This window comes from Terrapene carolina, unplaced genomic scaffold (genome assembly GCF_002925995.2).
Source record: "Terrapene carolina triunguis isolate 2854851 unplaced genomic scaffold, T_m_triunguis-2.0 Scaffold111, whole genome shotgun sequence".
Classification (NCBI taxonomy): Eukaryota; Metazoa; Chordata; order Testudines; family Emydidae; genus Terrapene; species Terrapene triunguis.
In genome coordinates this window covers 20161072-20184108 of record NW_020664462.1, presented here as the reverse complement: position 1 = coordinate 20184108, position 23037 = coordinate 20161072, and the positions used below count along the sequence as shown (strand labels likewise).

General features: G+C 47.4%; 1 protein-coding gene across 5 annotated transcripts; it reads left to right on the top strand.

Moving 5' to 3' along the window:
• The first annotated feature begins 1231 nt into the window (after positions 1-1231).
• IDI1 (isopentenyl-diphosphate delta isomerase 1) lies at positions 1232-23011 on the top strand. Of its 5 annotated transcripts, none has more exons than XM_024203982.3 (5): positions 1232-1263; positions 15501-15664; positions 16716-16808; positions 20797-20927; positions 21814-23011. In XM_024203982.3, the coding sequence occupies exons 2-5, from the start codon at positions 15523-15525 to the stop codon at positions 22129-22131; spliced, it is 684 nt and encodes a 227-aa protein (XP_024059750.2). In that variant the 5' UTR covers positions 1232-1263; positions 15501-15522; the 3' UTR covers positions 22132-23011. The 5 variants fall into 5 exon arrangements, with proteins under 5 accessions (XP_024059750.2, XP_026507789.1, XP_024059752.2 ...); XM_026652004.2 differs by lacking the exon at positions 1232-1263 and adding an exon at positions 12383-12537; XM_024203984.3 differs by lacking the exon at positions 1232-1263 and adding an exon at positions 13397-13511.
• Positions 23012-23037: the final 26 nt, after the last annotated feature.

Here is a 23037-nt window from a genome sequence, read left to right as displayed (position 1 = left end):
CGTGTTACTCCATTCAGGAATGGCTTGCCATAAAATTTCTTTGTTTTTTCCAGCTTTCTTTAGTAGAGTCTTGGCAATTTAACTGCCCGTTCAGCTTTGCCACTTGACAGGCTGTGTTATGGTGATGGTGTGATATGAACGAATTTCCATTCCTGGGTAAACTGTGCAAACATAGTTTGGGATGCCAGGTGTTAACAGTTCAAGGAAGGGGAAGCTAAAAAACAAACAAAACTAATATGTTTCCTTTAAGAAGATCTCAGGGAAGGAACAGTCTTAAAGTTCATAAGGCCCTTACCTCAAGACTCTGGTTCACAGCTCCCAACCTTAGAGTCATCAAACAAAGCCCCCAGGGCCCAGTCAGATGAGTCCTCTGGAACCATAACCTGCAAAGCTTCTAGTCACCACCTTTCCTGTTTAAATAGCTGTGATGCTTCAAAAGGGAACTCAGGGTTGTGAAGTAACTCACCACTACCTGTCCTTAGTGTGAAAGAATATTGTCTGTGCCTGCTGTGCTTCAGCTCCCTGAAACCAACAGCCTTTGGTGCCACAGCTACTGACTTCCTCACCCTCTCTGTGCAAGCTAGTCCTAAGTACACATGAACACCAGAGCACTCCTTGCAGTATCTAGCCCCTGTCACTGGACACTCATGGTGATTACCAGGTAAGCTGTCCCCAAAGGACAGTGTGTACACAGCTTGATTAGTACAAATCAGGTCCTTCACAATAGCACAACTCTGTAAACTAATTACAGTGAAAATAAATGTAAGTTTATTAACAGAGATTAAGATTTAAGAGATAGTGAGCAAGGATAAGAACAAGAGGTTACTTATAAAACAAAAAGGTGTAACACGCTTCTTCAAGTCTAAACTTAATTTTTAACAGGCTAAAATCCTTGTTGAAAGCAATTTCTCACCTAAAACCTCCCAGTGCCACTAGCCCACATGGTAGGGTTACCATCCGTCCGTATTTCCCCGGACATGTCCGGCTTTTGCGTCTTTAAATAGCCGTCCGGGAGGAATTGGTAACAAGGTTAAAAGGTCCGGGATTTTTCCCCCTCCCCTCCCTCCCTCCCTTCCATGCAGAGTGCGGCGCGGCTGATTGGGCGGCTGGGCCTGATTGAGCCGCTCCCATTGGCCTCCAGCAGCCAGAGCCCCTCCCCTGCTCCCCCCCTGCTGCCTGCAGCCCGGTGTAACGACACAAACAGCCCCAACGGCAGCGTGTTTTGCCTACACGTGGAGCCAGCATCTGACCGGCATGGGCATGGTAAGGGGAGTCCCGGGGGGCAGTCAGGGAGCAGGGGGAGGGTTGGATGGGCCTGTCTGGGGGTGGGGGTGTGAATATGGAGTCGGGGGGTGGCAGGTTATATTCTTTTGTGGTGCCCGAGCTCCAACAATATCCAGGGCCAGGGGCCCTGCTCCAGCAATATTTGGAGCTGGGTCTCTCCCCCGGCCCTGCCTGGAGCGGGCCCCGGCCTCCAACTGCCACCCCCCCACCCGCGGGTCCCCCCCGCCCCCGTCCCTGGCCGAAAGAAAGCAGCGCGCCCCTCTCCCGTGCCTGCTTGTGCTGCCGGAGTAGCACATTCCTACGCCCTCCCGGCAGCAACTGCTGTCTGCTGCCCCAGGGTCCTAGTGCCCCCCATCCACTAATGGCAAGGCAGGCTGCCCTTACCCTGCCCTTCCACCCTAGCCCTGAGCCTCTCCAATGCCCCAAACCCCTCATCCTCAGCCCTATCCCTCATCCCCCCACACCCTACTCCTCTGCCCCAGCCCTGAGCCCCCTCCTGCATCATGAACCCCTCATCCTCAGCCCCAACCCTCATCCCCCTGCACCCTAATCCTCTGCTCCATCCGTGAGCCCCCTCCTGCATCATGAACCCCTCATCCTCAGACCCAACCCTCATCCCCCTGCACCCTAATCCTCTGCTCCATCCCTGAGCCCCCTCCTGCATCATGAACCCCTCATCCTCAGACCCACAGCCCTCACCCCTGCACCCCCTTCTATCCCCAAACTCCCTCCCAAACCCCCTCCACCTTCCCACACACCCCCTCCTGCCCTCAAACTCCCTCCCAAAGCCTGCACCCCCTCCCTTTGCACCGTCTCCCACCCCCAAATTCTATCCCAGAGCCTGCACCCCTCACCCCCTCCTGCACACCCACCCCTGCCCCAGCCCGGAGCCGCACCCAGCACCAAACTCTATCCCAGAGCCTGCACCCTGCACCCCTCCTGCACCCTAATCCCCAGCCCAGGACCTGCACCCCAGACCTCTTCCCCCCACCCAACCCCCGTCCCAGAGCCTTAGGCAGGTGGGGGGGCGGGTTCTGGGCACCACCAAAATTTCTACAAACCTGCCACCCATAAGGGTCGGGGCAGTCAGGGGACAGGTAGGGTCCTAGGGGGGCAGTTAGGGTGGGGTGTTCTCAGGAGGGGGCAGTCAGGGGACAAGAAGCAAGGTGGGGTTGGGTGTTCTGAGGGGGGCAGTAGGGGGTGGGAAGTGGGAGGGAGTCGATGGGGGCGGGGCTCCCCCCCCCAGTGTCCTCTTTTTTGATTGTGGAAATATGGTAACCCTACCACATGGCCAAGATCCGATTTTCGTAAATGCCGAAAGCACTGTCCTTTTTGCTTCCTGAGAGAAGGATGATAAAATGGCTTTTTCCTTCACCTTATATTTCCCAAAACTCATTATTTCTCCCCCAAAGACAGGCTGACGCCTGTGGTTTCCTTCCAGGGGTGCTGGCTTCAAGATGTCTTTCCATAGTCCTGTTTTTTCACGTCTCCCGGTAGACCTGTTTTTCCTGTTGACTTTCACATGTAAATGGGACTTTCATTGTGTTGGCTTTACAATGCTAATTTACATCAGAGACAGGGATAGACATGCTTTGTCTGGCAGAAAACCCATTTGTCAACTATCTATTTGCAGTGTGTATGCATAGCTTTTTCAGTGTAATCAGTATATACATTTCACAATGATAGTAATGACAAGCGTGATCCTAGCTTTCATTTAAGGTCACTCACAACAGTCTTTATAAATAAATACTATGACAGCAAAGTGTTAGATGCAGTGAGTTTGTCAAGCCTGATAGGAGTTGCTGTTACCGAACAGTGAACCCTTTGCCAGTTGGCATCATGGGGTTCTTAGGGTCACAACAGCCCCAGGCCCAGGGCAGGGCAGGCAGCCTCCTTGATTACATCTAGGTTGTTCTGGTTGTAGGCTCCAGTTTGTTCCTTAAAAGGCTGGTATACTCCTTCACACCATGCCTGCTGAAATGTTTCATTGCTTTATCTATGACAGTTGCTGTGGTAGTGTTTGACAGTTTGTCTAGTTCCCCGAAGTCTGAATAGTAATATACAATAATGAAATAGTTTGTATGGTGTGTGGTGAAAAGGTCCATTCCTACTTTGCTGCAAGTCTGTGGGGGATGCTGTATATTTTCACACACACACCCTTTTTGTTTTTGTTTTGCTGCTTGGCCTGCATTTCCCACATGTATCACATCTTCTCATCTTTAGTCATGTTTGGCCAATATATGGCATCTCTAGCTTTCCAGATACAGGCTTCTATTCCAGAATGGTTAGAATGGTTCAGATGTATTCTGGAGAGAATTTCTGTTCTCAGTGGTCTGGGTATTATGATTCGACTGCCTTTATATATGATGCTATACTGCATATTGAGCTCATCTTGACAGCTCCAGTATTCTTGAAAGGCAGGTGACGAGGTTTCCCCTTTGGTGTCTGGCCGGCCTGACAGAATGACGGATATGAACACTTGTAAATCATTGTCTTGTATAATTTGTTCACTGATTCTTTTCAGCCTTGAAACTGGCACATAAATAGCTTGGCTGATACCTTTGTGATAGTGACCTTGGTGCAAATGCTAACATCTTTCCCTTTTGTGGGAGTGATGTCCCAAGCCCTGGTTGCCTTTTCATTCACATCATAGTATTTCAGGATGGGATATTTGGTCACCAGCTCCTTGATACATGAGAGGACTGCATCATGTTGAGGTAACCATGTCCATACTGCATCATACCTCAGGGGTTCACACACATCTGAAAGACTTGATGAAACTTTGTCAGCTAGTTTACAAATCCCAATAGTCTCTGAACTGATTTGATATTCCTAGCTGTGGGCATCTGTTGTACTACTTGTATCTTTTTGGGGTCTTTTTATAGCCTGTGTGTGGTTGGTGAGTGTCCAATGTATGCTACTGCAGTCAATTTCAATTTAATGTTGTTTTTTAGCTTTACTTCCCTTTCTAGTAAGCAGATGAGGTTGTGGTCAAGATCTGCCACAGCTTCCACCATATTATCTCCACATCCAGACACCAGAATGCCATCAGCCATGATGCTGCTCCTTGTGAGCCCTCTTAGTATATCTTGCTAGGGGCACTGATATTCTTCCACTTCAGGTTTCATTCCAAACAGCATTCTCAATCATATGTGTCTACCTATTGGTGTCCAAAATGTGGTGATTTAGCTGCTTACCTTATCCAGTAGCACTTTCCAATGTCTGGCATCAAGTACTGTACTGAGAATATTTTTGTTTTTGCCAAGTCAGATATTTCTTCAACAGTAAACATTTGATAGTAAGCTCTTTTTAGTACTTTGTTTAAATTGCTCAGGTCTGTGTAAATGTACAGCTTGCCTTGCCAGGGACGCTGGAACAAGGGGGGGCACGGGGCAGGGCCCCATCACTTTTAAAAGTGGGAAGGCTGTACCCTCCCATATTTTACTGGCCCCAAGGGCAAGGATGAAGGGGAAGCGGTGGACAGGAGCGAGTGGAGGGCGGGGTTTTGGGGGGAAGAGGCGTCATGGGAGCAGGGCCTCGGGGAAGGGGCCGTGCAAGGGCGGGGCCTCGGGCAGATGAGATGGGGTGAGAACAGGGCCTTGGAGGAATGGGTGGCATGAGGGTGGGGACTCGGGGAGAAGGGGCAGTGCAGGGGGATGGGGCCACGGTTTGGGCACCGGTGGCCCCCCTACTTTTAGGGAGCTTCTGCCATTCCTGTGCCTGGCTTCTCATTGTTACCATGCTGCTTATCCAACTTGTGGGCTGTGACTCCAGCAATGATGCCTTCTTTTTCCATTTGCTTTATTGGTCCCATTATTTTTTCTTTGAATACAATGGGTACTCTGCGAGGTAGGCGTTGTACTGGTTGAATTATTTTATCTGTTTCCAGGTGTTACATGCCTGGAGGACATCCCAGTCCTTCAAAGTTATCTTGGTAATTTTTCAGCAGCTTTGCCGATGCCACAATGCATTGTCTGCCAGATATGTTTTTTTTTTATTTTGCTTGTGTGTCTGTTATATTAATGCTTTGTCTCAGGTTTAGTGTCACAGGGTTCAAGCATTCACTTGTTTTAGCTGAGAGCTGTGTTGTTTGTACTACGAGAAATTTCATCCTGTACTTTTCCTTGGTATTATGCTTGTAATTTGCTTTGTCCTAGAGGTGTTATGCTCATGCCATAAGATAATTTTAATATGACTTTCCTATTTAGCATTCAATGTCCTGTTTGTTTGTGTGCTGGTGCCTTGTAGTTGCATCTGGTATTAGTCTGAGCTTTACAAATCTTGATTTTTTTTTTCTGTTTTGCACTTCATTAATGTCATATATGCAAAATCTCATCCTCAGCATCATTGCTTGCTTCCTTGATATGGGGCATTTTTTGTCTTGGTTTTTCTTGTCTGTAAGCTTTGGCTTAATGATTTATTTTGCCACAGTTATTGCATGTGACCCCCATATGCAGGGCATTTTCCATTATCATATTTTTCTCCAAAATACTCACAAGTCTTTCTTTCCATTTTGTTTATTTCCTGTGCTTTGTATTTATGCAGTTATTTTTGCATAAATTTAGATGTATTCTTCTTTTTAATTTCATGGTTTCCTTCTGCTACTCAGTGAATTATCTCTGCATCTGCACCACTTATACTGTACATTTGGATGCGAGCTTATTCACTAGCTTTGCATGTGTCTATGGCTCTTGGCAGAGCTCAGGTGGGTAGTCTAAGCATTCTGCTTCAAGTTCTTGCACCTTTTGTTCCTATTACTAATCTAGAATGAATTAGTTTATCTTTTAAGATTCGATAACCTCATGAGTCATCCATTTTGTGCAGTTTGGCAGTATACTGATGTGTTATTTCTCCAGATTCCAAATTACACTTCTTGTAAAGACACCTTTCATATATTAGAGAGACAAGGTGGGTGAGGTAATAGCTTTTATTGGACCAACTTCTGTTGGTGAGAGATACAAGCTTTTGAGCCACACAGAGCTCATACATGATATTTTTTGTGGGTTGACAATGCTTTTGTCGTGCTTCTAGGATTTGACATGGGTCCTCTGTCTGCTGCCCTTGCCATATCCACATGCTGTTGGACCATGTGGTAACTGTAGACCATTACTTCTAATAATACAGCTGCTCTTCTTTTGTTTTTCCCTTTATACCTAGCCCCATCACAATGTCGTGGTTTTCCTATTATCTAAAGCAGTGTTTCCCAAACTTGGGACGCCGCTTGTGTAGGGAAAGCCCCTGGTGGGCCGGGCCGGTTTGTTTACCTGCCGCGTCCACAGGTCCGGCCAATCACGGCTCCCACTGGCCACGGTTCGCTGCTCCAGGCCAATGGGAGCTGCTGGAAGCGGCGCGGGCCGAGGGACATACTGGCTGCTCACTAACCCCACCTCAGTCTGGGCTACTGCCAGTCACCATCTAGCCCCACTCGCTGGGACAGACTGCAGTATAAGCCACTCATCACAGGCAAGGGGGTTCAGACCTGCTGCCTTCCTCTACCACCCAGTACCCTTTTAGGCCTTAAACCAGGCCATGCAGCCTGGGGAGTTGCCAGCCAGGAGCTCCCCTGCTCCTCTGGCTTGCCCCAGCCCTGCTTCATTCCCAGTACCTTTTCTGCTAGGCAACCAGACCCTGCTCCCTCTCAGACCAAAGAGAGCCTGTGTGTCTGCCCCTGGCTTCCCTGCCTTTATAGGGCCAGCTGAGTCTGTTTGGGGCGTGGCCACAGCTGAGGCTGCCTCCCACTCAGCCCACCCTAAGGCTCCCAGCCCCAGCCTTCTCCAAGGGCTAGCTTTTAACCCCTTTCGGGTCAGGAGTGCGTAACCACCCCCCGCTACATGCTGGTCTCTCAATTTCTAGAGGTTGCCCTATATATAATTTGGGTGGGTAGGTGAAGGAAGTGGAGCATAGGCTATGTTTGGACAAGAGGAAGCAAACTGAATTTATGACTGGGGATCCAGTCATGTATTTCTGCAACCTTCAAGAGGACTACTTAAGTGGATGCTGCTTAAATAAATGCTTATTAACAACTTTTGGTTTACAGCAACATTTTGTTGGGAACCAATCCCTTCCCATTGCCTGTATGTGATGGTTTGTGCTCATGGGGAGTATTGCCTAATGGTCAGGACTTAACGGGTAAGGGTTTTGGTAGGGGAGCCCAAGCCCTCCCACTCCCCTCCAGGACCCTGTGAGATCTGTAAGGTCTAACACCCAGGAGCACCTTAAGGCTGCCCTCCCTGGGCACTTCCTACCACCCCACTATTGTCCAAAGTTCAGTCTGCAGCAAGGAGGTGTGAAGCAGGTCAGCTCACTGCTGGGTGCCTCCTCATGTCCAGGCTTGGCATGGGAGCACTCCCTCTCAGGGTAGCAGCTGCCTCCTCCTGTGACTTGGCCATCTGGTCCAGTCAGTTCCAAGTCTCTCCCCTGTCAGGGTAGTCCATAAACAACACAAACGGGAATTAACACAGAGTTCATACTAGAGAGGGGGCGGATGGGGAAGTGCCTCCCTCTCAGAGTGTACCTGAAACAGATCCTCCCTTCTCTCAGGGAGGGACCTTTGAGCAACTGCTGATGGGAGAGAGCCTGCCTTCCCTTAGCAATTACAGGTCTATTCTCTGCCATGGTCTATCACCAAGTGAGCGGTTGTGCTCCCTTTTAACTCCTCCCCCAATCTGTGCATCTCTTGCAGGTGTGGCTGGGAGGGGCTGGCTGAGGCTTAATCCCTTGTTGCCACTGTGGGGTTTGTATACCTCATCACACTGTCATGTTAATGGCATTCAATTACTGGCAACAGGCATGCTGCTTATTGACAACTTTTTGGAAAAAGGGCCCTGGCCACAGACAGCTTTGCGGGGCTGCAGCTAAGGAAGGAAGTGCTGGGATGTGCACAATACCTCTCCCTGTGCTCTTAAGCTGCATCCTGCTCTCAGGCTCAGCACATTCCACAGCTTCCTTCCCTGCTGCAGTCCCACTAACTGGTCTGTTTTTGGGGACCCACCACCCTCAGAGGAGACAATGTGCTGAGGCATCCACATCCCCACCCAGTGGGGGAGCCCTGCTGGAGTCCTGGTGCTAAGGGCCAGGAAGAGAAGCTGGGAGGTGTGATGGATTTGGTCACAGAGATCCCCTTGGGTCTGTCACCTGACGTGCTGAGATTACGTCTCAGCCCATTTTCCCTGCCAGCTTGTGCTCACTCCAGAACCCTGCCTTGTTGAGCCAGACACAGTAGCCTGCTGCAAATACAGACCCAGGTCTGGTCCACACCTCCAAAGCTGCAGACTTAACTGAAAGCAGCTTAGCAGAATACCTGCCTCCAGCACCCAGACCCTCAGCTCCCAATGGGATCCAAACCCCAAATAAATCCATTTTACTCTGTATAAAGCTTATACAGGGTAAACTCATAAATTGTCCGCCCTCTATAACACTGATACAGAGATATGCACAGCTGTTGGCTCCCCCAGGTATTAATCACTTACTCTGGGTTCATTAATAAACAAAAGTAATTTTATTAAGTATAAAAAGTAGGATTTAAGTGGTTTCAAGTAATAACAGACAGAACAAAGTAAGTCACCAAGCAAAATAAAGCAAAAACACATAAGTCTAAACCTAATACATTAAGATTACAGGTAAAATCTCACCCTCAGAGATGTTCCAATAAGCTTCTTTCACAGACTAGACTCCTTCCTAGTCTGGGCCCAGTCCTTTCCCCTAGTACAGTCCTTGTTAGTTCCAGCAGACATCTTAGGTGGAAACTAGGGGTTTTCTCATGACTGGCCGCCCCTTTGTTCTGTTCCACCCCCTTTTATAGGTTTGGCACAAGGCAGAAATCTTTTGTTTCTCTGGGTCCCCACCCCTCCTTCTAAATGGACAAGTACCAGATTTAGGATGGATTCCAGTATCATGTGACATGGTCACATGTCCTGTGAGACCGCATTCTTCATTACCCACAGGCTAGCCCACAGGTACACAGGAAGGCTTGCAGGTAAATAAACCCATTCACAACCAATTGTCCTAGTCAATGGGGATGGGAGCCATCAAGATTCTCAACCACCATTAATGGCCCATACTTGGGATAATTACAATAGGACCTCAGAGTTATACTTCATATTTCTAGCTTCAGATACAAGAATGATACATACATACAAATAGGTATGGTTCAGTAGGTTATAACCTTTGTTATGATACCTTACAAGAGACCTTTTGCATAAAGCATATTCCAGTTATATTATATTCACATTCATAAGCATATTTTCATAAAACATATGGAGTGCAATGTCACAGGAGGTAAGGCTGCAGGCAGGACAGCGGGGGGCAGGGCGGGGTGCAGCAGCCTGCGTGTGGAGCCTTTCCATGGAGAGCAGGGGAATGGGGGCCTGTAGGGCTGCGTGGTACCTCTTGTTGCGCTCTCTGACCTGCACTTTGCCCTGGCACCATGGGCCAGGCCTTAACACATTCCAATGCTTCCTTCCTTGGCTGCAGCCCTGCAAATCTACCTTTTGCTTATTGGCAACTCTCAGATAATAGTAATTTTTTGCTGAGAACTGAGAGGTGCTAAGAAGGGGTATCCACTCCATTTGTAGCACTTTGCAACTGAGGAATGTGGCCAGATTTTCAAAATGAAAAAACTAGGACACTTCTTGTACCACAGAGATGTGTGTTGGGGTCTCAAGCACCTTAAGGTATTAGGGCTCATGCAATGCAGGAGTCCATCTCTGCAGAATTTATGGGAGGATCAGGGCATTAGCTGTGAGACACTCCAACCTACAGAATTAGGGGAGAGGCTCACAGGTGGTGGTGAACTCTGTCCACGCTGAGCTCTTTGGAATGTTAGCAGCTATGTGAATTTGTTGGTGAGTGTGCACTGAATGAGACAATGGTACTCAGGAGCCATTAGAGGTTTGTGCATCACCTTTAATTTAATTTGGCAAACAGCTCATTTAATTGTTTTACATTTTATTGAATACATTTTATTTAATAAACCCTCTGGGAAACCCACCCAAAAACCCTCTTAGTTTCAAAATTATTTAACATCGCTAAGCAACAGTAAACTTAGTTAGCATGTCATTTACAAATCCAAGCACTTAAAAACAAGGACATGAGCAAGTAAGAACATCATATTTTACACTATTCACATAACTAAACATGTTAAACCCTAATTCTGATAAGCAAAGGCCTATATGTGCTTTAATTTCATAGCTTTATAGTACTCCATATGATGATTGTATTGCTTAGTCCAGGGGTCTCAAACTCAAATGACCATGAGGGTCGCATGAGGACTAGTGCATTGGCCCGAGGGCTGCATCACTGACACCCACCCCTTGCTGCCCCCGCCCCCACTCCACCCCTTCCATAAGGCCCCGCCCCTGCCCCACCTCTTCCCTGCCCCCATTCCAACGCCTTCCCTGAAGTCCTCACCCCAACTCTGCCCCCTCTCTGCCCTCAGGCGGTGCAGGAGGGGTGCGGGGTGTGATGGGGGCTCAGGGCAGGGAGTTGAGGTGCAGGAGGTGTGTAGGGTATGGCAGGGGCTCAGGGCAGGGAACTGGGGTGTGAGGTGCAGGAGGGGGAGGGGTGCAGCAGGGAGTTGGGATGCGGGAGGGTGTGGGATGTGGCAGGGGCTCCAGACAGGGGGTTAGGGTGCAGGAGGAGTGCGGGGTGTGATGGGGGCTCAGGGCAGGGAGTCACGGTGCAGGAGGTGTGCAGCAGGGGGCTCAGGGCAGGGAATCGGGGTGTGCGGTGCAGGAGGGGTGCGGGGTGCTGCAGGAGTGCAGCGTGCGGCAGGGGGCTCAGGGCAGGGAGTTGGGGTGCAGGAGAGGTGAGAGGTGCAGCAGGGAGCTGGGGTGCAGGGTGTGGCAGGGGGCTCAGGACAGGGAGTTGGGGTGCAGGAGGGTGTGGGATGTGGCAGGGGGCTCCAGACAGGGGGTTGGAGTGCGGGGTGCGGGCTCCGACCTGCCGCCGCTTACCTAGAGCGACTCCAGGGTGGCAGCACCTCACTGAAGAGAGAGGCTCAGGACTAGGGCAGAAGGACAGGGGAAGGGCAGCCTGCCCTTTCCCTAGTGAGAGGGACACTAGGACCTGCTGGAAGCCGGCAGCCTACAGAGCGGAGCGGATTCAGCGTGTGCTGCAGGCTCCAGGCTCCGGGGCAGTGAGGAGGCAGCAAGTGGGTGCCGGGATACACTCGGGGGGTGGCAGGTGCCTCAAACATTGGGGAGCAGCGCACGGGGAGCTTAACAGGCACAGAAAATAACTCGGGGGGGGGCGGGGGTGAGGGGAGTTGGGCGGCGACAGGAAGTAACGGGGGGGCGTGGGGAGCTCCACCCGCGGGCTGCGTGTTTGAGACCCCCTGGCTTAGTCTAACCAAGAACTCACATATGCTGCGGCAAAATCAAACTGAATTCTGCAGGAAGCCCCATTGTTTCACTCTTTCTTTATGCACCCCCTTACGTCTGTATCTCCTTGGTGTCTCTTGTCTGAGACTGTAAATTCTTTGGGGGTAGGAACAATCTTTTTGTTTTGTGTTTGTACAGTACCTAACACAACCAGGTCCTAGTCCACAACAGGCGTGCCTACATGCTAATGCAATGCAAATAAGAACCTCCCCAGCTCCCACAGCATTTGTTTAGGGGGACACCTAAAGCATGGTCACAGATCAGGATTATGGGGAATAAATACATTCGCTGGATGTTTTTGCTAAAATGGCCATTAGTGACATGATGGTTCCTAGTGCTGAGGTTTGCTGTACCCTCTGTAGGTTTCAGAGTTAATGCTCCATTGTGAAGAAAGGCTCAGGCCCCACAGCCCAGGCCGTGCCAGGCCAGCACCGCACTGCTCATAGTTTCAGTCTCATTCCAGCTCATCTTCACCGCCAGGGGTTAATGATTAACCCCGTAGATTCCGCAGGTTCTTTCTGCGGCAAAGACACAGGGTCAAACTTCTCCACGGCCATACGCGCAGCCTAATCCTCGCTTCCCCATTGGTCAGTCGCTGCCTGACCCTCGCTCGCCATTGGCTGTACCCGTTCCGTCTACTCTCACTCGAGTTAGTCAGTACCTGGCTGTGATTGGCTAGGCTACCTGGAGCACAGCCCAGCCCGGAAGCCGAGGCGCGGTGGCGCGATCGGGCGATGCGGTGACGTGCGGGTTTCGGGGCGGTGGTATTGGCGGGAGCGGGGTGACGGACGATGTGGCGCGCGCTGTGCTCGATTCCGGGGACTACGGTTGGCAGGTTGGTCCTGCGCGCTCCCACCCCGCTACTGCCCGTCGGGTAAGTGCAGCCGCGGCGCCGCGGGGGGAGGGAAGTAATGGGAACGGAGCGGCGGGGGAACAGTATGGGGGGTCGCTAACGGGAGCAGAGCGGGGGCATGGTATGGACGGGGGTGGTGATGTAGGGTATGCGGGGGAGTTGGAGGATGGGGGGGTTGGGAGCGCCAGGGGATAGGAGGCCGTGAGGGGATGTTGGGGGGACAGGAGTGGGGATGTCAGGAGATGGGGGGTGGGGATTTGGGGGGGACAGGAGTGGGGGTGTCAGGGGCTAGGAGGATTTGTGGGGACTGGAGTGGGGGTGTCAGGGGATGGGGGGTGGGGATGTTGTGGGGACAGGAGTGGGGGTGTCAGGGGATAGGAGGATGGGGGTGAGGATGTTGGGGAGACAGGAGTGGGGATGTCAGGGGATGGGGGGTGGGGATTTGGGGGGGGACAGGAGTGGGGGTGTCAGGGGATAGGAGGATGGGGATGTTGGGGGGACAGGAAGCTGTGGGTGGGGATGTCGGGGACAGGAGTAAGTGTGTCGGGGGGATGGGAGTGGGGGTGTCAGGATAGGAGGATAGGGTTGGAGATGTCAGGGGGACAGGAATGGAGGGTGTCAGGAGTTAGGAGGATGAGCGTGTTGGGAGAGGATTGGGGGGTGTCAAAGGATTGGGAGACCTTGGTATATCTGACTTTCTATAGGGTCTTCTACTGGGCTGTCTGAGATGGGGTGTCGGGGAAGGGAGGATGGGTGGTATTGGGGACTGGGGTGCTTTGGGAGTGTAAGGGGAACAGGAGGTTAGGGGGGTGTCATAGGATTGGGGGATATAGGTGGGGTTGAGGGGATTTTGCATGGAAGGGCTTTTTACACCCCCCGACTCTTTCTAATGTGGGCAAATCTCCTCCTTAGCTGTAACTCCTCATCCACTTCATCTGGTCCCAGCCTGAGGGCCCAGGAGTATCTTTCTGTGCTGGATGTTTTCATGCCATTGCGTAGGTTGGTGTGTGAGGCTGGCACTGCTGCAGTGGAACTAACCTTCACATAGAGAATTCGGATCATCTCTCTTAACCATCATCTTAAGTCATACCTCAGTCGGAGACCTGCTTCTCAGTGTTGCTGGCAATACTGAAGAGTCCCTGTAACTGAGAGAGATTAAAGGAAAATATTTCCTTGATGCATTTGATGGTACTCGTTGTCTAGTCGTCATCACTGTTTCCACTCGGTAGTGTGGGTTTGTCACAAAGCAAAAATGAAACAGTTTTTAAAAATAGCAAAAGGTGATGGCAAAACCCTCAGTCAGTTGTAGGAGCCATAGGGGAAGACAAATCACCTATAACTAACTTTAATTCCTTTTTAAAAAGTATAAATTGATTTGTATCGAGAATAAAGTCTCTGTATAAACTTGTCACATCTTGGGCAGATCTTGCAGCACTTTGGGCATAGGAAAAAAACAGGATGAAAAAGGTATTTGTTTAATTAGAAAATGGTTTAGAATACACTGCCCCACGTTACAGTTTCTGGGCATACTGCACCTCAGACTCCTGCTCTCTCTCATTATTGCTACACTGCAATAAAAGACATCTCACAGTGGTCTCAGAGCCCTGGCTCCAGAGCAAGCCTGATCATCTACACTGGAATTTTTAGCCCCACAGCTCAAGTCCCGTTAGCCCAACTCAGCTGACCCTGGCTCGGAGACCCAGTGCTGTGAGTTATTTTTATCTACATGTGTAGCTTATCAGATTTTTAATCATCTTTCACATGTAGATCTGACTTCCTATAGAGTCTTCCATTGAGCCTCTCTCTGTCTCAATTTGTCTCCCTAGCGGAGTTTACTGACAACACCCTAAGCAGGCTGGCAACTCCACCCTCCTTTGCAGGAATCATGTAACTTTTTAGCTGTTTATAGTCCTTTGATCTGGTAACCTCTAGCTTTGGCAAAACAATCAGGGTGGATAAAAATGATTTTTAAAAAGATTTTTTTTTATTTAAATCAGATTTTTTGGTAATGCTTTTTGAGGAAAAAATCTATCTAAAGATAGTTTTAATTAAGATACATTATAGCTCTAAAATATTTCATCATGGAATAGGGATTATAAATTCTAATTCTATAGTATGAGACAATATATTCATGGAATGTTTAAGAAAAGTTTTGTAAATGAGTTCCAGTAGTTAATGGATTAGGAACCCAATTTTATGGGACTCCAGGGGCTTCTGTATAGATTATTTAGGTTAATCTTTCGATCTACCCAATGGGACTCAGTGCTCAGTCTAGAAGATACCATCAGAGATGCTTAGTTTTGCGGTTCTCAAACTGTGGATTTGTGTCTCCACAGATAACTTGCTTGTTAACAGCAAAAATGTTTTTAAATAAATAAATACTATATAGAGGTGAGAAATTTAAATCAAATCCACCCTGAAAATAATCTTTGCAACTTGTTGGAGACTGGGTCCTTGAAGCTAATGGATTTGCCCCATTGTCTTTCAAGTATGTCCTTGGGTGTTTTTATCTGGGAAGCAACTGTGTCCCCTTCACATACATATATGTACATCTGGTCCAGGCCATATGATTAGTTCACTGACTCTGGTTTGGGCAAGCTGATCTGTAGCATGTGATGCAGGATTTCCTATATCAGATCACATATCCAGCCTCCTTCTAGGGCTAATACCTGCTCTTTCAGAGGAGAGTGACAAAAATCCATAAAGCATCTAGCTAATATTGCAGTACAGTACATATTGTGGGGTAGCCAATACTTTCATCTCTGTGCCAATCCATTTACGTTTAGCAGAATAAGGTTTGCTTATCCTTCTCTAAACAAAATAATGATAAATATAACTTCTTGTAAAACTATCCACAGTATTAGAGTCCACAGCAAATTCTGAAGGCTGAACATGTGATGTGTGAAGTATTCTTTCTAACTTGTTCTAAATTTGCTGGCTCTCAGTCTCATCAAGTGACTGTCTCTTTTGATCACTGTTTTCAGTGGAAAGAGAAGTACCACAGCTATGCCTGAAGTAAATACAGATAATCTTGATGAACAGCAGGTGCAGCTTTTGGCAGAGATGTGTATCCTTATTGATGAAAATGACAAGAAGATTGGTGCAGATACCAAGAAAAACTGCCATCTGAATGAAAACATTGATAAAGGTACAGTTTAAATTGATAGGAAATTATGTTAACAATTGTGTGCAATATATATATAAAAACCACAAACCTGGCCTTGAAGGGTTTACAATCTAATTTTAAAGCAAGATGCTACAGTGGGAATAACAAACAACTGGAGGCAATAAGGAAGGGAGAATAAAGACAATAGTACTAGGAACATGTGGCCATGAACGTTAGCCAAGGTGCTGTATTAGATGCTTTTGACTCACTTAGATTTTAACTTATAAAATATAAGCAAATAGATATATTATAACAAAATAAAAGTTTTAGAAGACAGTAATTAACTTTTATTTTAGTAGTTTTTTTTTTTTTTTTTTTTTTCAAATGGCAAAATATAACCACTTTATAGAGGGGTGTTAAAAGGGAATTTGTCTCAATCTTATATGCTGGTTTGTGTCTACTGGAAACATGAGTCTGTATACTTCTTGAATGCTTATCCTTATATTTTTTGGTGGCCCAATACATGGTATTTCATGTAAGGGTTTGCAGATTGCTCTTGTGTACTCACAGTAAAAAGTAAGGAGCTTGTCCTGCAGAAGGACGGAGGGCTAACATTTTTGGGGAAATTCTATTTTTAAATTCTACTTCTTATTCCATGCCCATTATTGTGAGAGCTGGATGCCTTCCAAAGTTAAGTTTGGGATTTTAACAGCCAGTTCTACATTCTCTCTCTCTGATATAAAATCTCAGGTAAGGACTAAGCCTCGGTAGTGACTTGCCCAAACATGCCATAGATAAACTTGCTTCAGCGATGTTGAGCTTAATTGCAATAATATATTGAAAGCAGATACTTAGAGACTTGTGCATGTTTGGGAATAGGAAAAGTTAACATTTAACATAAGTCAAAATACAAAATCGAAAGTGTTTCTTTTTTTCTACTTCTTACTTAAGAAAAGTTTCTAGCACATATGATTGAGAAAAAAACCTTTAAAAGATTAAACTATTCTGGTTCTGTGATCTTTGCTATTCTACTTGCAGTTCTTAAATCTTTTATTTCAGAGACTAATATTCATGGTTCTTATGTCTGTTTTAGGATTATTGCACCGAGCTTTCAGTGTTTTTTTATTCAATACAGAAGATAAGTTGCTATTGCAGCAGAGATCAGATGCTAAAATTACTTTTCCAGGTTAGTATGTAAACATTTCATGCTAAGGTAAAAAGCTGTGTTTGTGTCCCTCTCTCATTTCCCACCATTACTTCCTCTACAGACTTTAAGATCAGTTTCCTTGGGGGGAGGAGAGAGAGTTAATTAGTTTTGGGCTTTTCCAGGGGATGAAGTCAATGTATAGGCACATCAGTTTCTTGCATTAGAGAATAATTATAGCATGGATTAGAGGCTTGTAGGGAGAGATTGTCCTAGGACATGTACAGACATGTTTGTGCAGGTGCAGAGAGTGCTTGTAACTAACTTTTTCAGTAGAGAAGAGTTAAGAAACAAAGTGGGAAAGCCATGCAACTACCTGTACAAATGGAATTTGATTCTTTAGATTCCACTTGGAAAGAAGTGCAACTGAAGTTTCTCAGGAAAAAAATATTTAGCTGTTGGAAGGTGATCCTGAGTTGAATCTAAAAACTGACTCCTTTTACTTGACCCTGCTGTCTTAGTGGTTCTCTTTCCACCCCACCCCACCCACGAGGTAGCAAAAATACTGCTTTTGATCAAAAGGTACAGTGCCCCTATCACACTGTCTAGAGTGGCTCACAACTGAGAGGGCCTATCTCAGGGCAGAAATAGAACCGACATCCCAGACTGTTGGTATGTACTATAATTAGATTTCACCAAGCTAGTAACAAAAGTGAACTCCTGAATCACTGTATCGGTGTTACCATGGAGTCACAGTCCCCTTAGACTCTTCGGTCTATCTTGCCGTCCAGACAAGCTGGACTTAGTGATAAATGGTCACTTACACTAAAATATTCAGGTTGCTCCCAGTTCCAAGAAGCCAGTCACTTGCCCCAGATCAATTGGTACTCTAGTTCGGGGTCTCAAACTCAAATGACCATGAGGACTAGTTCATTGGCCCGAGGGCCGCATCACTGACACACACACCCCTTGCTGCCCCGGCCCTGCCCCCACTCCACCCCTTCCATGAGGCCCCACCCCTGCCCCGCCTCTTCCCACTCCTTCCCTGCCCCCATTCCAACCCCTTCCCCGAAGTCCCCACCCCAACTCCGCCCCCTCCCTGCCCCCAGAGGGAGCAGGAGGGGTGTGGTGGGGGCTCAGGGCAGGGAGTTGAGGTGCAGGGTGCAGCAGGGGGCTCAGGGCAGGGTGTGGCAGAGGGCTCAGGGCAGGGAGTTGGGGTGTGGGGTGCAGGAGGGAGTGTGGGGTGTGGCAGAAAGTTGGGGTTCAGGCAGGGGGCTCAGGACAGGGGGTTGGGGTGCAGGCAGGGGGCTCAGGGTGCAGAAGGGGTGTGGGATGCAGCAGGGGGCTCAGGGCAGGGAGTTGGGGGACGGGGTGCAGGAGGGTTCCGGGGTGGCAGCAACACACACCGGGGCCAGGGCAGGCTGCCTGCCTGCCTGCCCTGCCCCCACGCTGCTCCGCGAAGCAGCTGGAACCATGTCCTGGGGGAGGGGGAACGCAGGGCTCCTCGTGCTGCTTGCCGCTCCTCCAGGTACCTCCTTCGAAGCTCCCATTGACCTCGCTTCCCTGTTCCCGGCCAATGGGAGCTGCGGGGGGGCAGTGCCTGGAAGCCAGGGCAACACGGAGCCCTCTGCTTTCCCCCCCCTCCTCCCCCGGCCGCAGGGACGTGATGCCAGCCACTTCAGGGAGCGGCGCAGGGCCATGGGGGGCATTCCCGTGGGCTGGATGCGGCCCACGGGCTGTAGTTTGCCCACCCCTGGCCTGGAGGTAGGCGGGGGGGGGAGGGGGGGGTGTCTCTTGGCAGGCAGCAGGAAATAGCCCTGCGGGCCGCGTGTTTGAGACCCCTGCTCTAGCTCTCATGTCAAAGACAATCCCCGAAGGCAGTTCTGTAACAAATTAAGTAAAGGTTTATTACCTGGGAAAAAGAAATAAGCGTTATTGACAGGTTAAAGCAAGCAAACGTATCGTATATACTCGATCAGAAGCCAGTTCGTTTATAAGTTGACCCCCGTCCGCACCAAGATGGATAAGTAAAAATGGAAAATTTTTATAACCTGTTCAGAAGCCGACCCTATAATTCAGGGGTCAGCAGACTTTGGTTCCTGGGCCATCAGGATAAGCCGCTGGGGGGGCCAAGATGGTTTGTTTACCTCGAGCGTCCACAGGGACGGAGGTAAACCTAGGTAAACAAAGTGTCCCGGCGTGCCAGCTGCTTACCCTGACGGGCCGGGACAGCAACTGGTGGGGAAATTTTTTGGCGGGGGAGAAGCTGGGAGTCTGGGGAGTGATCACCCCCCACATGACCCCATCCCTAGCCCGGGGCCCCCACACTCTTCCCATCCCATCCCTTTCCACCTTATCTGTGGAGGGCCAAGGGAGGATGTCTCTGGCCTGGCTGGAGCTGCTCTGGCGGGCTGGGCAGCGCGGCTACAGCCTGCTCCTGGGGGCGGGGCCTAGCAGCACAGCTGCAGCCTGCCAGCCCCAGAGCTGCAGCTGCTTCAGAGGCTGGGGGCAGAGCAGTGTGGCCAGAAGGGGAGAGACTCTGGCCCCACCTCTTCCCTTCTGGCTCTGCTGCCTCTCCTTGCTCCCTCTGTTGGGGGGAGGGACTGTTTCCCACCTCTCCCTCTCTATACCTGTTCATAAGGCAACCCCCTTCTCTGGTGCTTCCCTTTTTTACTAAAAAAATTCGGCTTTGGTCTGTTTTCTCACAGTCTAGTTCTTTACTAATGTCAAAACAATAGGCAAGACAACTTACAGAGAAACCTAAATATGCCTGTTTCCATTTAGAACTCTGAAACTTATCTTAGACTTGAAAATGTCTAAATCTTGTCTGCTCCAGAAAAATCTCATTGTATTATGAGACTGCTGCTTCAGTCAAAGCACTCAGGCATGTGCTTTAAATCCCATTCAGGTCAGTAGGATTTAAGCATGTGTTTAAGTGCTTTGCACCTGGGTTTTAATGATTATTTAGACTGGTTTGGTCAACTAGAAGCATTTACCATGCTCCAATATCTGTAATTAATGTGAAAACATTCAGTGCAGTGGGTGGGTGCTCTTTTCTACCAATCTAAGGACTTGTCTATGCAACTGCTTAGTTTGCAGCAAGCTAGGGTGTGACTCTACTCCTGCCATGGATTAAGTATCTATATGGACCCTGGTGCACCTTGATCTAACTCACTTTGAAACTAGAGTAAATTAAAATGCATTGGGGAAATTTCAGTGTGCGGCAGCAGGCTAGTATGGGGTATATTTACCCCCCAGCTTGCAGCAAGCTAAGGACTTGTCTTCATTACTGAGATAAGTCGACCTAAATTATGCTACTCCAGGTACATGAATAACTTACCTTGGTGTTTTCGCTGTGTTGACAGGAGACACTCTCCGGTCGATTTACCTTAGTCTTCTCGGGGAGCTGAAGTACAGGAGTTGACCAGAGAGTGCGCTGCTGTTGATTTAGCAGGTCTTCTAGTGAAGACCTGCTAAATCGATACCTGCTACATCGATTGCAGCAGCGTTGATCAGCCGGTAGTGAAGACAAGCAAGCCCTAAGTTTTGTATAGGAAAGCCCTAAATAAGCAAGCAGCATTTGCAGTTCATACTCACTTGTCCTGCCTCTTCAGAGCTGATTTGCACCATCTGCTGGAGAGTATCCTTTGGATTCTGTTGCTTATTAAACTTTCAAACACTCCAGGTAAAGTCTACAGGATTTTGCCTGCTGATCTTGCAACAGTGGATGAGATCCTCAGGGGGGACAACATTTGTTATCCAAGGTGATACTGCAGCACAAATAAGGCACTAACATCCAAAGTCAGGTTAATTTTAACTTCTGTTAGAAATATTTGATATGGGGAAATCTGTTTCTTTTTTTTTTGTCATACAAACAAAGGGAGCAGGAATAGATGCTCAGGGTTTAAGGTGGAGGGTATTGCAGACATCTTTTTAAAAACATGCTGACTGGTGATGCATTAGTTCTCTACTGGATTTCTGCAACATATATTACTGTTCTGAACATTGACTGTACACCAACTTTTTACAGATTGTTTTACCAACACTTGTTGCAGCCATCCACTGAGCACCCCACTAGAACTGCAAGAAAATAATGCCCATGGTGTTCGGCAAGCAGCACAGAGGCGATTAAGAGAAGAGTTAGGCATTCCCTTGGAACAGGTAATAGAGGGTGTTGCTACAGATTATAATTTACCTGAAGAAAAATTGTTGAACAGTAAATAGACTTTTGAATTTGGCACAAAATAACTACGAGCTATGACTTGTATGCAAAAGCTTACACTGAAGAGGAATTTTTTAACCTTGTAGGTCCAGTTGGTTAGGGATAGATGTAAATATTGGTGAGTCAATTGGCACAAGTGTGTTCCAGATTCTAAAAGTCTTGTCTAACTGCCTACTAAAGGATCCTTCATGAGTACTTCTTCCTTCAACCTAAATATAAGGCAAAAAGTAAATAACATGGTGCAAAGTAAGACTTCCTCATTTCAGTTTAAATCCTCTGTTTACTAACATGGGAAAGGACATTTAATCACCAACCTTAGTCACCCAACAATATTTCAGTGATTTTAAAAATACAAATTGGCAATGAGGGGTAGGGCTGCTGTACCTACTCAATTATGAAAGTTAAAAGGAGTAACAAGAAGGATACCTGTCCCTGAGTCCCATGGCAGTGTTGGATTTTTTTAATTACTTAACTATTTAAAACTATTTATTCTGTTTCCATGTAGAAAAACCCACACAAAACGAGAAAGCATACTGCTGTATAGGGAAACAGTGAAGCCAACTCAACAGGCATGCTGTCACGTGCACCAAGTTGGACAAAAAAAAATTATGCATTTTTCTCTCTATTTGTGTATTAGAAATAAGCTTCAAACTTTTTTCCAGACCAAAAATATATGTTGGAGTAGTTTTTAAACTGACAGTGTCCCTTCAGAAAGGTGATCCATAACTGTTTTGTTTTTTCCACTTCCAAAATATATTCATTAAAATATCTTGGCTGTATCTCCCTATCTCTTACTGATTAGTTAATTAAGGATTTTGGTTGTAGGTAACTCCAGAAGAAATCTTCTATCTAACGCGAATTCACTACAAGGCCCGCTCTGATGGGATCTGGGGAGAACATGAAATTGATTACATCTTGTTTGTGCAGAAGAATGTAACACTGAATCCTGATCCAAATGAGATCAAAAGCTACTGTTATGTGACACAGGAAGAACTAAAACAACTCTTGGAAAAAGCATCAAAAAATGAAATCAAGATTACTCCTTGGTTCAAATTAATTGCAGAGACTTTTCTTTTTAAATGGTGGGATAACCTGCATAATTTAAATAGATTTGTGGATCATGAAAAAATACACAGAATGTAAAAAGCTCTAAGTGAATGTAGTGGTGAGGGGTAACAGTAGGATGCTGTCTTAAAAGCAGTAAGGTAACTTTTAATCCTTAAAGTTTTGAATACTGACAAAAATGGTACATCAGCAGTACCTGTTGTAGGAATTTCTGTACCTATGCATAGTGATGGTGTGGCAGTTGGGTTGGGGTTTTTTTGGGTGGGAGGAGGGGGTTGGTTTTTTTTTTTTTTAATTTACAGCTGATGAATGGTGCTGGCCTGACAGCATGGGAAACTTAAGTCATCTTTTCAGAGCAGGCAAACTGTGGTGTTACCCAAGTGCTGAAAAAAGTTTCAAGTGTAAAGCCAACCTTGATGATTATAAGTAAATAACAGTAGATATAGTACGAAACTTGTTTAGGGCTTAATGAATACTAAGATAGAAAGCCCGTGTAGAAAAGAAATTGTAAACCTTTATTTTGAGGGGCACTGAAATACATTTAATGAGGCTTATTAGCAGAAATGAGTTTTGTACAAGAAGATAGACAAAATAGGCAACAGCAAAGTAAGCTTCCCTGCATTGCCTTCCAGTGCAGTGCCTATAACCTGACCGGGAGTGATTCTCTCCAATGAATGGAGGATAATCTAGTCTCTAACTCCATTTAGTTGTCTCCATTGTGACTGTAAATAAGTGCCACTTCTGATGTAAACACCCATCCAGTGGCAATTAATCTGAGACTTCTCCTTCCAGAGGCTTTTGGTAGTTAGGTTAATTAAAGGAATTTTATTAACTTGTATTTATACTAGTTCAAGGACACAGTATAACTAGCATTTCTTCATCTTTCATCGGGGGGGCGGGAAACTGATTTACTAGGTAAATGCCATCAAATGCACAAAGTAAACAGATCACAAACTTTACAACTTCTAAATATTACTGAGACTG